The 18,062-nt window shown below is 43.3% G+C and overlaps 1 protein-coding gene across 1 annotated transcript; it reads right to left on the bottom strand.

Annotated features, from left to right (window-relative positions):
• Positions 1 to 1,433: 1,433 nt before the first annotated feature.
• Positions 1,434 to 5,479, bottom strand: tnip2 (TNFAIP3 interacting protein 2). Its single transcript, XM_027024379.2, has 6 exons — positions 5,189 to 5,479; positions 4,160 to 4,447; positions 3,665 to 3,754; positions 3,297 to 3,554; positions 3,063 to 3,179; positions 1,434 to 2,902 (listed from the first exon to the last, which is right to left on the bottom strand). Exons 1-6 carry the CDS (start codon positions 5,477 to 5,479, stop codon positions 2,657 to 2,659), a joined length of 1,290 nt encoding a protein of 429 aa, XP_026880180.1. The 3' UTR covers positions 1,434 to 2,656.
• Between the last annotated feature and the right edge of the window lie 12,583 nt (positions 5,480 to 18,062).

Below are 18,062 nucleotides of genomic sequence, written 5' to 3'. Positions count from 1 at the left end.
GGGACACTTCCTGACCTAATTGTTTCCACTGGTTGAGGGTGTATTTTGTGTGTGCGCGCGCGTGTTTTTCTGCCACATTGCCCCCACCCGTGATCCCTCTGTAGGTGTGTGTAATAATCATTTCAGGAGGGGATTCCCTACACACCCACCCTGTCACAAGAACAGGTCTTCGTAGAGAATGATGTTAGTTACGTTCATCAGCAAAGCTGTTTTTGACTTTATAGTCCTCTAGACTATGGTGTGTGAATACAGGTAGAAATATAACTCTGAACACACACACACACATGCAGAAACTGGAACTGTGAGAACCACACCTGAGCACAGTCTTCCAGAGTAAGCGTACACTTTGCTGACATCATTTCGAGAGTGTGACTTCACCATAGTATTGTGTGAAACTTCAGCTGGAGTTTTCCCTTGTCACCATGGTGGGGTAGCGAGACAGAGCTCATGAGGAACTGAGACACAGAGGGGCATCGTAAGACTGCACCCCTCGTCCCAGAGAACCCTAAACCATCTCTTAGGGTCTCACATGAACTCCCAGTGTGTTTTGGACACTTAAAACTCTCTAACTGAAAGTCACAATAGGCGACGCCTGGATGTGCTTCACACGTGTGGATAAAATTACCCCTGCATCACCCGGTAAAGGGGTACTGCTGGTAGTGTTTTGTTACACATGGAGCCGTTTTCCCAGAAGCAGAAGTGCCTGAGTGCCCATGTAGGGCTCATTTCCTGACAGCAGCATTTTTGTAAGTGGAACTTACCGGAGTGGTCTTTCATACAAGTGTTGATCTGCACATGCACACTAACAGCACAGCTATCACTGTGGAACATCCTAACCTCTGACATATTCTGTTCAGCTCTGATGAATTAGACGCCTACGAGCAAGTTTGGTAAATAATAGTAATTTAAAAAATGACATCCTATTTACAACTGGGTCATAAAGAAACAGCATCTACCAAGTTATTTGATTAGAAGATTACTGCACATTACTTTTGAATTATGAGTTGTTACTGTTAGTAAAACATGCTGGTTTTTGTACACCACATATATGCTCATGCACTTGTGTGAAACAACAGCCACATTTGGCCCTTAGGTGTCTCTGTCTCTAGCGACCTGCTCCTCTGCAGGTACGGAGGACGGCTCAGATCCTGCTTCCGTCCAGTCTCTCCGCAGCGTGTGAGAAGGGTTTTTCCAGGATGTGCATGCACACCCTTTTTACATCTCAAGAGCCAGGAACACAAATGCTATATCTACAACAATGTACATGGTCAGATGACTTTTTTGTCAAGGTAACCCTCATGGTAATTTTTCCATATATCTGAGCCCAAGGCTGAACTTTGGCCATAAGTGTGGACACACACACACACACACACACACACACACACAAGATAAACAGGCTATACACAATGTAACAACAGCAACACACAAAGATATACTTAAAACATTACACATTTTTAATAAAGTTTTTCAGAATGTAAATACTTGATTAGAAAAATAAATCTTTAGTTGTATGTCAGTTGATATCGCTTTAAACATGTATAAATCAAAGGATCCTCTCATACGTTTTTTTAACCAGTCTAGGACTCGACGCCTCATGTCTCACGTTACCAGCCTGAGGGAACTTCCTTTTTTATTTAAAACTGGACGTTCTCCTACAGTGGAGAGATCAAAGGCCCAGTAAACACTCACACACTGCTCAAACTTTGTTGTAAATTTTTGACTTATTTGAGTCAGATTGAGTTGGGGATGTATGTCAGATTATATAAAGTGATAACCAATGCTCCAAGTAATTCTCTCTCCTGATTAATTTAAATCGGATAAGCTCTTAGATATTTTAGTGGGCTGTGATCTATATGAAAATCTAAAACATTAAAAATAGCACCATAACAATGAATTTAGTTCACACTTTATAAAAGCTTATGTATAATTAACAGATTGTGAAAAAAAATAAAAATAAAAAATTAAAATAGAGGAAAGTGCTATGTTCATATTCTCTTGAGGTATATCACAGGACCAAGATGTGTGTGTTCATCTGGGCTGTACAAGGACCCAGCAGGTCACAGGCAAGTTCCTGATGGACAGAGCGCTCAGATCAGAGGAGCTGATGGCAGAGGTCAGGTGCAACAGCATTAAATAGATTGTCTTAACTGGGTTATGACAAGGCAATACCTTGCAATATAAAGCTCATATATTATAAAATCAACAATGCATACATTTTAACACATTTTCAGTAGATTGCAGTTTTGTTTTATAGTCTTTCTAACTTTCTTTTTTTAAACTTCAAAAATCTACTGTGCAACTGGTCTGGTATCTGGTGATGTCAATTCCTGGAAGTCAGAATTTCAACCAGCTACAAACGGGAAACTGGAGGCCAATTTTTCCCAACTTTCCCAACTGGATTCCAGAACAAATCATAAAACAAAAACAAATCTGATCTGAGGACTCATTCCCACCCCGAACCGTGGGCAGGACAGTTTTGAGCTTGCCAACGTTATGACAAAACTGCTTAATGTCTCAGCAAAAGTCAACATCCTGTAGGTTTCCCAGGGTCTCCTGTGCCAGACCAGACACTCCACCTTCAGCAAGGCCGCTGCCTTCCACAGATTCTTCTGTAGTGCATTTCTTCTTCTTGTGTTTGTAGGTCCAAGCAGAGAGTTCACAGTTTGGCACACTCCTCACAGTGGTTCAGGAATTCAGCGGTGTGTTTGTTGTCGTACCTGGCTGCGCACAGTGGGCACTGAAGCTCAGCAGTGTCCTGAGCGGGCCAGTGCCCGGCTGTCCGCTTGGCACTAGAGTCTGCAGGACTGCTCCGTAGCAATGTTTCGGCCGTGTCCGTCTGCTTGCGGACCGGTTTCTTCAGGCTGATGTGGAGCCGGCGTGCCGAAGTGGCTTCTCTGGCATTCTGGGTGATAAAGAGGCATGACACTAATTAGGAGCGTAAATATATTTTCGATCAGAAAGTGCTGTCAAACTTGTGAAACATAAGACGGAAGCTGAGACATACACGAGGCCCGTGGACTCAGCAGAGGTGAGGGAGACCTTGAGCAGACTCACGGACTTGCCTGTGTGTGGATCTGCAGCTGAAGACGCTCCACGTCGTCCTGGAGTTCCAGGATCTTGCCCTGAGCCCTCTCTCTGTCCGCGCGCTCAGATTTGAAGTCTTCGATGTAGGCCAGAACCTGAAAAGGAGCAGAAACACGTCAACAAACCTTCACAAGAACGTCAGACTGTAATGATTAGGACTGGAAATTTTGCGTGAGCTCAGCGCATCCGTGTTTGCGTGTGTTGTTAACAACCTGCTGCTCCAGCATCTGGATGCGTTCTTGGTCTCTCGGCTCACGCTCATCTCGTTCTGTGCTCATCCTTTCACACTGCAGCATCTTCTCCTGGAGCAGGCCATTCAGCCGGCCGATCTCCTCCTGGAGCAGCGCCTCGGTGGCCTGGCCTTGGGCCTGCGCCAGGCCGCTGGGCTCCCTCAGCTTCTCACACAAGCCCTTCACATACTGCTCTCTGCTCTGATCATACTTCTGCCACTTTGAGTTCAGGTTCTCCACCTGCGAGGGGACACAGCAAGCAGAGACCTCAGAGACCACACGGCAGATGAGCAGAGCGTGTACCCTCTGCTCACGGGCAGCTGGTAGCAGACGCGAAACGCAGGGCTTACGTATGCCACTCTGTCTCTCAGCTGTTGGTTCTCCCTTTGTAACTTGCTGACCAGAGAATTCAGGTGGGCAACATCTGAGAATTCAGTCACCTGGTAAAGAACAGAGAACACTAACGTTCTTCTCACAAAACGTGCAACTAAATTAACAAAGTCAACATCAAAGAGAAACAAGTAACCTTGAATAGCTACACTAAAATAATAAAATGTAATTGCTGCAAATGTGTCCTTTCACACTAATTAAATAAATTTTTTTTATTGTTTTTATGCTTAAAATGTGAACCCTGGTGACTAGTGAAGTCATTTCAGCAGTGTGTGCGCATCTCCACCGCCAGTCACAGTGATCATCCCTTTGCTCTCTGTGCGTGTGTGTGTGTGTGTGTGAGTATGTATGTATGTGTGTGAGTATGTGAGTATGTGTGAGTATGTGTGAGTATGTGTGAGTGTGTGTGAGTGTGTGTGTGTGTGTGTGTGTGTGTGTGCACATCCTGTCCATACCTCAACTGCGTGCGCATTGTCTTCAGCGCCGGGCGTCCTGCTCTTCTCCAGTCTACCCAGTAGCTCCTGGCACACTCGCACGGTGGCTCCCAGTTGCCCTCGGAGCTGGTCCACCTCCTCTACCAGTGAGCTGCACAGGACATCCCTGGTGGCCTGCACGCGGTCCCGCTCAGCTAGGGAGGCATGCAGCCGTTGGATCTCCCGCTCCTTCTGGTGCTCGGGCCGGTGACGCATGCACTCCAGCTCCTGCTCCATGTCTCTCAGCCTCTGCTGCAGGCCCTGGCTCTCCTAGCACAGGAAGCAGGGCAGTGCTTGTTAGGCTTTAATCTACATTTCCCATGCTGCCATGGGCCAGGCACAGTCTCTCAAGCACTGGCAGTAAGACCTAAACATTCTTACCATCTTTGTCATTTTAGTGTGACTAAGAGTTTTTGAGGAAGCTCAGCACCCTTAACAGGGCAGCGATAAAACCGTTTAGAGGTCACAAGCTTTGCAGGTTTACAAAGAAAAATAAATATTCTTAGAAGGTCAATACACAACTACGTTCCCAGCAAAATAATCTAGAAAAAGAACCGATCTGAACAATTGTAAATGTCCTGAACTATAAAGTAGGTTCTGTTTTGCGGATGTACTCACTCTTTGACTACAAGTAGGTTGTTTTGCGGATGTACTCACTCTTCGACTAAGTAGGTTCTGTTTTGCGGATGTACTCACTCTTTGACTACAAGTAGGTTCTGTTTTGCGGATGTACTCACTCTTTGACAAGTAGGTTGTTTTGCGGATGTACTCACTCTTTGACTACAAGTAGGTTCTGTTTTGCGGATGTACTCACTCTTTGACTACAAGTAGGTTGTTTTGCGGATGTACTCACTCTTTGACTACAAGTAGGTTCTGTTTTGCGGATGTACTCACTCTTTGACTACAAGTAGGTTGTTTTGCGGATGTACTCACTCTTTGACTACAAGTAGGTTTTATTTTGCAGATGTACTCACGTTTTGACTAAGTAGGTTGTTTTGCGGATGTACTCACTCTTTTGCTGTGTTCCAGCCTTTGACTCGCGTCCACTTCTGTGTCCTTCAGTTTGTGTTTCAGTTCACAGATTTCTTTAATCAAGCTGTCGAGCAGAGAGGTCGACGGTGCCTCCCGTGTCCTCTCGTGTCTGGCCAGTCTGGCCTTCAGCTCCGCTATAACTGCGTCTTTACACGCCACCTGCTGCTCGAGACCCGCGACCTCGTGCTGCATCTCGTGGTAAAACGTGTTCAGCGCAGAGACGCTCCGTAACCTCGTCATTTGGTCCTCGCGCTCCCCGACCTTCTCCATCGCTCTTTATGCCAGGCTCTCGCGCACAGGCGTCCCGCGGTTCCGCTCCATCCGCGTCCCTCGCGGCTCGTGCGAATGGCGCCGTTCAGACCGTGCGCTCGCGCACACGTCGTACGCGAGGTAGGGAAGCCGGCGCGGGGGATTTCCTGCGGGAGTTCCCCTTCCACAGCGCGCGCGAGCGCGGGGTTTCGCGCTTCAGCGCCGGAGAACGGTTAGATGACCACGAGCTCTCGCACCTTATCTGTTCCGTTCACTGCCGAGTCGCGGATTCTGCAGCTTTAAACTTTAAACTGTTCAAGTCACAGATTCTGCAACATCTGCGCGTGTTTGCGTAACTTGGACCGCGCGCCAGCCTCGTCTCTTCCTGTAAAGACGCGCGCACTAGTCTCTTAAACATCACGTCGGAGGAATAAATGCGGTAACCGAGTACTTTTCGAAATGTTGTGTTTTGAATGACGAGCTACAGGGCTGATCATCTGCTACGCCCTCATATGCGCTCTTATAAAAGCGTGATATCTTAATAAACCGTGAAAGTTACTCAGGTCATTACGACTAATAATTAAGGCCCAAGAGCGCAGAGCCTCGTGACACTAAGCTTGGACACCCCCGTCAAGAGTGAAAAAACCCAACCACCATGTTATATTTTTACACCAGTTATTGTGCAAAACATTTTAAAATATATGAAAAAATGTGTAAAGAAACTTTTTTTTTGCTATATTTTAAGCAATATGAGTGTTTGTTTCCTTGCCCGCAATCAATGATCTCATAAACAATTCAGACCTTAAAATACGTTTCTTCACGGTATGTAGAGAATATTGACCTCTGCATCATGGACAGTCTGACTACATCACTTCTAACGCTCTCTTTAGTCAGTTATCCGTGTGCTCTGCTCGTAACAGAACACACAGACCAAGTGTTTACCCATCACTACCCAACTGAAGAAGGCAAATGTTTTTTGCAAATTATTAAGCACACTATTACCAAACATAGTGAGGACACAAGTTTGAATGCATGCTGATATATATGTATAATGCCAAAACAAACTGTGGTGTGAGCTGGCATTAGGGTATGAGATATTCCAGAAACCATATAATCATATAATCCCTTCTTAGTCCGGGACCTGGACAGGATCCAGGTTCCTGTTTACGTAATTCCTCCCGCCCCCCCACTTCCAACTCTCCTCAGCGCGTAGTGTATTTATTATTAATAACACGGATTATACTCCTCCATTACATATTTCACCTTCTTTCTCAAACTTGGACTGTGTAGGACGGGAAGGAAACGTAAGGGTTTGCCCGCGGACCTGCGCCACAGGAGTATCCCTGTCCTGGAGCGGCACATGGGGTGGGACATCTCAGGCTAGGGACCAGGCTTGTGGTAACTGCCACTCAGTGCCCTTCAATACCATGAATCATACAGTGTGTATACTGTTAATGATGAAGTCTACCCTAATAAACAGTCATTTTAATTACTGTAATTAGCAACCTTACAAGGTCTGCCCTGCAGTTCTCTATAATAACAGGACCTTTTATTCTCTTGCCAAACACAGCAGTGGATAAAACTGCAGAAATTCCCCCCTGATGCTTGGGGTCCTTACACCAGTTTCTGAGTTTTGCTACCATCTTGTGGTGTGTTCCAGCTGCGTGCTTTTCAATGGAATGTATTGCTCTGTAAATTATTTTATTTAGCTTTATTATTTTAATGACATGATTTAAAAGAAAGTATTATTCTGAACACATGGTTTTAAAATGAATGTTTTTCTTCTTCAGTAGTTTCAGTATCTAGATTAGGTGTGGTAGTTCGTGGAATATTTATTCCACTGTGGAATTTGTGGAATATTTAAATTACTATTGATCATGCACATATGAAATTTCATACTACTGTTGAGTAACTGAACACTCTAGCAATTATTGTCTGGTATTATTTGTTATTGTCCTTATTGTCTGATATAGAGTTTATGCTTATTTTGCACTTCTAGGTATCAGGTATTGATTCCTGAATTTTAACAGTATTCTAATTCATTCGTATCTTGGACTCTAACCTACTGTACTGGCTAGGATGTACTCTATGAGAAAGTGACAAAGCACTTTTGTAAGTTGCTCTGGATAAGAATGTAAAAAAATGTAAATGTAAGTGTATCTTGGTCTTCACGATAAACTCCGGGCCATTGGATATATCCAGGAGGAAAATACTTTAAAACATATTTAAAATACGTTTAAAAATACCTTAAAAACCATCGTAAACCATCATTACTTCTGAACTTCTGCTGTGAAGGTTTTGTTTACTGATCCTCTGGTACTTGATTCCACTAAAGGAAGGCCAGACTGCTACAGTAGTTTCCCTGCCCTAAACCTTTAGCCCTAAACCAGCGTTACATTTTAGAGGTTAGTTATGTATGCTGTTAGTATAGAGATGGAACAAAAATTATCATTACAATGAAAGAAAGTTAAAACAAAATTTAAAAATTATATTTTTTATAATTTAGTCTTTCTTATCAATACCCAAAATAGAATAATTGCCAATATAAATGTCAGGTGATAAATATTTGTATTTTTATGTTATATTAAATATTAAAGTAAATATATATTGAACAAATATTAGCCTTTTGGGTACATACCTTTATAAACGGTTCTGATCTGAATAGAAGCCAGCTTGAAATTGCAAAACACATTGACCACATCCTGTTATCAACAGGTGAATAGATGTGTAAACAGAAACAGTGCCAAACGCACGTAGCAATGCGTAGGAAAAAGCAAACATAGTTAACACACACATTAAGCAGTGCGCAGGATTGCAGGGTGCCTGATTTCACATCATGTCATGGTTTCTCCTCCTGTTTAGTCAGCAACCTTAGCTATGTGCGTTTGTTTTTGTATTGGTTCTATATCCCTCCATTTTCAGTTTTTCCTTGTTCCTTGCACTCATCTGCATACTCCCTCGTTCACTGTTCTCTCCAGCCAGTGTTGGCTTTCATCTACCTTTTTCCATGCTGGTCTTTTTTAGGTTTCCTCGAGCTTTCTTTGTTCAGGCTTAGTGTGTGTGTTTTTGTGTGAGTTTTTTGCTTGTTTCATGTCTTGATCTGTGAGTTGTCTATTCCTTCTGTTTGATCACTGCTGTGCTTTTCTTGTACTTGGACACGGGAATAAATATAGAACATCCGTGCTTGTATCCTGCTCCAGAATGCACGATTCCAGCCCTGAAACACACACACACACTGTATGCGGCAGCGTTTACATCAGTGTTTATGTAGTAGCATCAGAACGGATAACCCAGACTCTATCAGACATGCCTCTTTAGTTATGTGATGCGATGAGCATAATATATGTAGTTTCATTTCAGCAATAGTTCAAGTTCAAGTTCAAGAGGTTTTATTGGCATTTCAGCTATATACAAGTACACAACAAAAACGAGACAATGTTCCTCCAGGACCATGGTGCAACATAAAAACAACAGTGCAACAGATAACATGCTACACAAGTGCAAACAGTCCAATATAGTGCAAAATGTCATTAAATAAACATTAAATAAACAATAATAAATACAGGACAGGAGAAATACAAAATACAAAATGAGTAGACAGTGCAATTTAGTCCAGTACACAGTACTGGGCATATGTAAAGCGAGTTGTGCATAGCAATCCGTGACATGCTACCCTGAACACAGCAGTCACCGGTAGCAGCCAGAACAGTTCAGAGTACAGTGCTGGTTTAGTACAGTACTCTAGCAGCAAGTAGGATAATTTGCAAGACTGCAACAGGAGTGCTTAGTTTATTTGTGTGATGTTTGATTCAGCACTAGTCCAAGTAAATAGTTTCAGGTACCTTGGTGTTCACATCTCGCAGGACCTGTCCTGGTCCCGCAATACCAACTCACTGGCAAAGAAGGCTCGTCAGCGTCTTTACCACCTCAGACGCCTAAGAGACTTCAGACTACCCTCCAAAGTACTGCGGAACTTCTACACCTGCACTATCGAGAGCATCCTCACGGGGAACATCACAGTCTGGTTTGGGAATAGCACCAAGCAGGACAGACAAGCACTCCAAAGGGTAGTGCGTTCAGCAGAGCGCATCACTCATACGGAACTTCCTGACCTGCAGACCATCTACTACAAGCGGTGCCAGACCAAGGCCAGGTGAATTGTGAAGGACCCCACCAATCCCAACAATAGACTCTTCTCTCTGTTGAGGTCAGGGAGGCGCTTTCGCTCCCTGAAGACCAAGACAGAGAGGCTGAAGAGGAGCTTCTTCCCACAGGCCATTCGGGCCCTGAATCAGGGAAACTGATAAACTGTGGGGACCACCACCACCATGTAACATAACTGTATATCTGTATATATATATTTATATTCAATTACCTTGTTACACAACAACTGTAGATATGTTATTATACGAAATGGATCTGTACATTCTGTAGATTGTGTACATATATACACAACCATATACATTGTACATTGTGTATATAATCATAATATACATATATTGTACATACATTGTTAATATATTTTGTACATATATAGAATATATATATTTATCTTTGCATATCTATATTTCTCTATGCACCCCTGTTTTCTTTTCCTCAGTTTGGACAGAGCACTCTCCACCATTTCACTGCGAGTTATACTGTGTATGACTATGTATGTGACGAATAAACCAAACTTGAAACTTGAAGGCAAAACAATGTGTGAGTGTGTGTATAGATATGTATGTATGTGTGTGTGTGTGTGTGTGTGTGTGTGTGTGTGTGTGTGTGTGTGTGTGTGTGTGTGTGTGTATATATATATATGTATGTATGTATGTATGTATGTGTGTGTGTGTGTGTGTGTGTGTGTGTGTATAGATATGTATGTATGTATGTATGTATGTATGTATGTATGTACGTATGTATGTGTGTGTGTGTGTGTGTGTGTGTGTGTGTGACTGTCTATAAGCATGTATAAAAGTGCCCATTTTGGAATCTGAATTGGAATTGGAGTTAGCCAGAGTTCAGGAGTCTAATGGCTTCTGGGAAGAAGCTGTTGCACAGTCTGGAGGTGCAGGACTGGATGCTGCGGTACCTTCTTCCAGATGGCAAAAGGGTGAACAGTTCATGTGAGGGGTGTGTGGGGTCTTTCATAATGTTGGTGGCTTTCCGGATGCAGCGTGTTATGTAGATGTTCGTGATGGAGGGAAGAGAGACCCCAATGATCTTCTCAACTGTTCTCACTATTCTTTGGAGGGTCTTGCGGTCAAAGGCGGTGCAGTTCCCAAACCAGGTAATGATGCAGCTGCTCAGGATGCTCTCTACAGTACCTCTGTAGAAGGTAGTGAGGATGGGTGATGGGAGATGGGCTTCCCTCAGCTTCCGAAGGAAGTAAAGACATTGCTGGGCTCTCTTGGTGATGGAACTGGTGTTCAGGGTCCAGGTGAGGTTCTCCGCTATGTGAACACCAAGGAACTTGATGTTCTTGACGATCTCCACTGAGGAGCCGTTGATGGCAAGCGGAGAGTGTTCTCGCCTTGCTCTCCTGAAGTCAACAACCATTTCTTTTCTTTCAATATTTAACAACCTAAATTAGTTACTAATTATTTAACAACCAATTAATTACCAATTCTTTAAAATTGTAGAATATTTAAAGCATCACTGATCCTGTGCCTATGAAATTTCATACTACTGTAGAGTAGAAAACCACTATAGCCGTTATTGTTTGATATTTTTTGTTATGCACGTTTCGTAATCTGATATATTTCAGGATGTAGTAAGCTTTATTATTGAATTCTTCTGTTTCTATGCCTGTGTAAAGAACTTTGTATTGCCATCATATATGAGAAGTGTTATACGAATCAACTTGCCTTACCTGGTCTATTCCAGGGAGAGGGCAGAAGAATGAGTCAAAAGGAATGAGTCAAAAGGAATGAGTCAAAAAGCCAAAATGCTCTTGCCAGATTTATTCAGGGAACTTGTCAGGCAGAAACACTTTTATGATGCATGAGAAATGTTAGATTCCAACAGAAATGATTGATTGAAAGATACATTGAAAAAAAAGGAAAACTAATCAATCAATAAAATGATTATATCATAGTTTATCTCACTCAGCAGCCCCAAGAAAAGGACGAACACCCCTGGTTCTCCTCTCCGCTGTACTGTGATGTTTCCAGTCAGCATAGTAACACCCTATAACTTCACCAAATGTGTTTGTGCCTTACTCAACAAGAGACCCAATTTTGTAATAATGCAAGATACATTCACCTAGTCATACATTCATAAGGGTTAAGTACTGGGAGGCATCAGAAGACCAGGACTGTATTCTGATAGAAGTACACAACCATTCTCACCGTATATTAAATGTTTTAATATGTAAAATATTTAAAAGCCTCTAAGACATTCAGGTCTTGTGTTAACATTTGCCCAGATTTCAGAGAAATCCACAGTCTGGATTAACAAACAAGAAGAACCAAAGGTGTTTGATCAGGTGTTTGGTCACGTTTTAAATGTTCAGTGTCATGGGGCTGGAAGTGTGTAGTTCAGCTTCAGAAAGTAAAAGTCCTTCCTGGGATTTTATTCCAAAAAAATCAAACAAATAAACAACAACAATAACAAAAAAGTCATTAGAAATAATTAGAGCTCAAGCCAGTGGTTAGAATTAACAAAACTTGATATAACAAAATCATGTCAGGACTTTTACCTTTTGAATTCAAGCCTTTTTAAATTTTTGTTTTTCACAGGTCTACAACAGGTGTATCCAACCAATTAGACGGCTCACTGGCTTCATCATCTCCGACACCTCCCTCTAAAGTGTCCTGGCTGTGGCATTCTGCGTCTCCATCCGCACACTCGCTGGAGTGGCTGTCTGCGCTTTGCACGATGCCGTCGGCCTCGGGACTCTCACTGGAGCTGCTTTTCTCTCCGTTGCTGTCGCTGACGTCATTCTCAGATTCAGATTCCTCGCTACTGGCCGACTCCATGCTGCTGCTGTCAGATTGGGTGTCGTTGCTGCTGTGGTCCAGCTCTTGGTCCTCACTGGATTCGCTGGATTCGCCGGATTCACCGGATTCGCTGGATTCGTCGGATTTGCCGGATTCGCTGGATTTGCCGGATTCATTGGATTCGCTGGATTCGCCGGATTCGTCAGATTCGCCGGATTCACCAGATTCGCTGGATTTGCCGGATTCATTGGATTCGCTGGATTCGCCGGATTCGTCAGATTTGCCGGATTCGCCAGATTCGCTGGATTTGCCGGATTCATTGGATTCGCCGGATTCACTGGATTCACTGGATTCGCTGGATTCGCCGGATTCACTGGATTTGCCGGATTCATTGGATTCGCCGGATTCACTGGATTCGTCGGATTCACCGGATTCATCGGATTCACTGGATTCGCTGGATTTGCCGGATTCATTGGATTCGCTGGATTCATCGGATTCACCGGATTCGCCGGATTCACTGGATTCACCAGATTCGCTGGATTTGCCGGATTCATTGGATTCGCCGGATTCACTGGATTCGCTGTTTTCATGCTCTGCATCACTGTCATCTGTGTCTGGATTTTCAGTGCTTTCTGAGATACTGTTGTCATCTGCACTGAGTATGGTTATGTTGACAGAATGAAGCAAGTTCTGCAAGGAAGGAGACATGTTCTGTCTGTGTGGTCTGTACTACAGTCTTAAAAAACTTAAACTATAAACTTGGTTTGTTGAATTTATTTCTTTAGCAGTTCAGGTGTGCTGGTCCAGGGAAAAGTACTGAACTGTATAAGGTCCTGGACTGTACCTGGACCACAGCACCTGGGCTGAAGGGGCACCTGGACTGTACCTGGACCACAGCACCTGGGCTGAAGGGGCACCTGGACTGTACCTGGACCACAGCACCTGGGCTGAAGGGGCACCTGGACTGTACCTGGACCACAGCACCTGGGCTGAAGGGGCGCCTGGACTGTACCTGGACCACAGCACCTGGGCTGAAGGGGCACCCGGACTGTACCTGGACCACAGCACCTGGGCTGAAGGGGCACCCGGACTGTACCTGGACCACAGCACCTGGGCTGAAGGGGCGCCTGGACTGTACCTGGACCACAGCACCTGGGCTGAAGGGGCACCTGGACTGTACCTGGACCACAGCACCTGGGCTGAAGGGACACCTCGACTGTATATGCCACAGCACCTGGGCTGAAGGGGCGCCTGGACTGTACCTGGACCACAGCACCTGGGCTGAAGGGACATTGTTTTGCTTGTCCTTGCTTACCTCTCGGACGTTCTCTTCACTGTCACTGTTGTCTTTGGTGATTCCGTAGACGTCTGCGACAAACTGTCAGGGTGAAATATGATGACAATCATTACCTAAATGCAGACCTTTAGGCATAACGTGATCAAAATCACACCAACTCTAGAGTTATTACACATCACACCATCTGAAGAGTTATTACACATACCTGTTCAACTGAGCTGGATTTCAGGGATTCAGTAATCTGTCCAAAAAAGAGATTAATTATGTGGAAATATCCATGAACATAAAGTTCCATTCAAGATCTTTCTACAATCTGGGAGTTGGTAATGACAGATCTTAGTGTGTTCCTGGGACCTGCTCAGTTCTCGTACTTTGAATGTGTTGTTCTCAATCTTGTGCAAATACATAACGATATCATGATAAAGATAAAGATATCATGCATTACTTATCCACAAAGGACCAGTGTCAAATATCTAACTCACGTCTTGTTCTGAAGTATCGCTTTGTTTGGAGGATTCGGATATTGAGGAGCTCTGTGACAAAGCCCACAAATGTTGTTAGTATCAGCAAAAATATCAGATCGAGTACATAAGTGTGAAAATGAATGGAGGTTTTATTTAATACTAACAGAGTTGGATGCATGCTCCATCACATCTATGAACTCTGTCTGTAAGATCTGCCCAGTGCAGAGAGAGGAATGTCAAAAACACATTCATCTTAACATTTAAGATCTTTCTGAAAATGTTACTTAATTTTTTTATAACTGGAAGTGTCTGCATCTTACTGGATTGGCGCTGGCTGCCCCCAGCAGACAAAGGATTACGATGGCAAACTTCATTCTGCAACACAGAGTAACCAAACTGAAATTTTCCACTAAGCCTAAAACAAAATTTAATAAAGGCAATACAACAGCTTATTTTAACAACTTGTGCGGTATTGGAGCATCTTACCTCATTTCGCCTTTAGTGCGTATCCAGTACGTCCCAGTGGGTGTGGAAGCTGGGCCTGCAGTTGCTGGGATGAGCGGAGAGAGTGAATGTTCTGACGAGGTAGAGCAGTGGCGCTATTTATCTGTCAGTCACTCCACCAAGGTGAGGTCATCACTTCCGTCTCTAGCTCAGATTCTCCGTGACTGCTGTGGGGATACTGGCATGTGCAAACACACACACACACACACACACACACACACTCTGCACCCTAGACTAGACCCTTGCAGTCTCTCTTCCTGACCTATTTTAAGAGGGTAAACTATAGGGTGTGTGGACTGTACATACTGAGTTTGCCTGTAGTCCCACACGGCAGGAAGTGTATAATGAGAGCATGCTTAGTTTCTGTGGGAACAGTTTTTTTTTCTATACACCTCTGCATTCTAATTAAGGGCACATTGTATACACAAGCGTGAGGCCCACATAATACACAGACACTGCACCATTTGAACATGACTCACTTATTCAGATTATTAATGGAAACCAAGCAGCAATCCGTTGTCCTAATTAAGAATTCCTGTGTCCTAATTACAGGTGTGCATACACCAATAATAGGCCTTATGTAACTTTCAGGAAGTGTGCACGTTCTGGATATTCTGAAGCAGAATCACATATCAAAATAATTCATGGACCTTTCACCTTTCAAATGTGGTGATTCTGACATGGGAGGTTATCTTTCACACGGTCTGTTTATATGCCCTGGTGCAGAGAACTACTTACATGAACATTATGTGAAATAAAACCACAACAATACAAAAAATGTTCATGAAATGAGTGAAATTTTGTACCATCTGTGAACCATTACCTTAAGATGAACATTATTTCCTGGAATTCCTTATTTGGTAAGTTCCTTCATTTCCATGCATTCAGAAAAAGCAGTAGACTCACTGTACAAACATTCCTCGTAATAACACAACATAATTAAGCCTGCACAGCTGCCCAAAAATCCCACGCATGCACGCACACACACACGCACACACACACGCACGCACACGCACACACACGCACACACACACACGCACACACACACACACACACACACAGACACCCCACATTTCTGTCTGTAAAGACCAAGCAGAAACCACAGCAAGCCACACAGCTTACTTTGGCTTGCCCGTGATCACGCAGCACTCTGTCAGTCAGGGTTGGGGTTTAGACCCAGACTGTATCTGTGTGGCATCGTCTGTGGTTGGAGATGTGTGTTAAGAAGATGGGAAACACCGTCCATCTTCAGGGAAAATGGACTGAGAATTTGCCAACAAGAATGCCTCTATTCCTATGTGTGTGTGTGTGTGCATGTGCGTACATGCGTGTGTGTGTGTGCATGCGTACGTGCGTGCATGTGTGTGTGTGTGTGAGAGAGAGTTGTAATGTTGCAATGAAAGATGATGATGTTTGTCCCATTACAAAGTCATTTGCACCTTTTATTTGGGGCTTGGCTTTGTTAACATAAAAACCAGATTTATGGCGGTCTTCTGTTTACCCACCTCTTCCAGATTAAGGGTTAATTTTGCATTATAATAAATATGAATATTGACCCGGGGAGAGGAGCATTTACTCTGCAGTTGTCTGCAGGTTTAGAGGGGAGCTGGCCAGTGGCTGTCTGCTGTCTTTCTCCCTGACACTGTGTGTGAGGTGCTGCCAAGGTGCCTCAGTTCTCGTTGGCGGGAAAGTAAGAGTCTGTCCTCATCTCTGCATGGAGCTTCTCCATACGGACATGCTGGACAAGCGTCCAGCGGACTATCAGACTCTCAACCTCCTCCGATCAGTCTTGCGTTTTTGGGAGGAGCCGTGTGGAGCCATAGCACTCCTTGAGTGCTGCTGTTGAGATAGGGAGAGGTCACAATCTTTTCAAGAACAAGAGAAAGTAAATTTATCAAGCACAAGTTTTGTTTGTTATTCCTAAAAAGAAGAATATTGTCAGTGAGATGAACCAATATTTGATTAATTACACAATGTTTACGCACATGTATGAAGTGTGAAATATAAAACCTACATTTTGCGTGTATTGTACATCCTGGTAATATTTTATGAGTGACATATGTTTAAGTTACTGGACTAGTAACCAGGTTGCCACTTTTGCCCCTGAGCAACAAAAAGCAAGTAAACAACTGGCTGGTGATAGATCCTGTTTGGTTGGCTGGCAATAGATCCATTTTTTACATATTTGTGAGGTTTTTAGGTGTATATATATATATATATATATATATATATATATATATATATATTTATTTTTTCCAATATGTTAATTTTCAGTAATAATAACAGCAGTCTAATAAAAACATGATAATTCTGACATATTTAAATTATTTCAGCTTCAAAACTGGCAAAGAAAATGATTACAGGACTTGAACTTGATCTTTGTTTTAAGAGCAGTGAGGCAAGTCCCGGAGCTCTACCGGCCTGCAAAGTTCAGCTCCAACCCTGATCTAGCAAACTTAATCTAGCACACCTGATCTAGCACACCTAACACAGAACTCCCGATCTAGCACACCTAACATAGCACACCTAACATAGCACTCCTGATCTAGCACACTTGATCTAACACATTTAACATAGCACTCCTGATCTAGCAAACTTGATCTAACACATCTAACATAGCACTCCTGATCTAGCACACCTAACATAGCACTCCTGATCTAGCACACCTAACATAGCACTCCTGAGCTAGCACACCTAATATAGCACACCTGTCTGTAATGTTGAGAAGCTACAAAATGACTTGTACTGGATTGTGTGTGGGAATCATTTTACTGTAATCTCATTTTGGCTCCTGAGACTATTCGTAATGTTCTCTCTTCTTTTTGAAAATTTCAGATGACATTACAAATGCCTAGTGGCCTAGATGAAAGCTGACTGGTTCTCCTAACCCTATGTTAAAGATGATTGGTTCAGCTAACCAGTCTAACAGTCATTGGGTATTGGACCTAATAATACACTGCTGGCCCAGCGGGATTTACCGCCATCTAGAGGTGGGCTGAGATATTGTTTGGACAGGGATGCAATTCTGTGAAAGACGATTTAGTGTTTGTAGAGCAGCTTTGACACTAAATTAATGACGCTGACAGGTTATACATTATGTATGCAGTACATATAGTATGTAAAAACATAGAAAGGAAAATCATTCTTTCTTTTTTGATTATTTATTATTATAAATATCAACAGACTTCCAAAATGTTCAGGATGTAATTATTCTTCATGTGTGGAATGGAGAGGAAACATCTCCACAGTTAATCAGCCTTAACTTGCACATTGACTTTGCATGTTTTCTTCGTCCCTAGTCACCCCTCCCCGTGCAAAAGCCCCCAATGGCTGTTTTCTGTGGTAGGCAGGAGTGTGGATGCCTCTTGGAGGGGAGGTCTCAGAGGAGTGCACTAGCCTTGCGAGCGCTCTGGGCT

The sequence above is a fragment of the Electrophorus electricus genome, chromosome 11, assembly GCF_013358815.1.
Source record: "Electrophorus electricus isolate fEleEle1 chromosome 11, fEleEle1.pri, whole genome shotgun sequence".
Classification (NCBI taxonomy): Eukaryota; Metazoa; Chordata; class Actinopteri; order Gymnotiformes; family Gymnotidae; genus Electrophorus; species Electrophorus electricus.
Note: the sequence above shows the minus strand (reverse complement) of the source record. Positions and strands in the feature narration are given on the sequence as shown.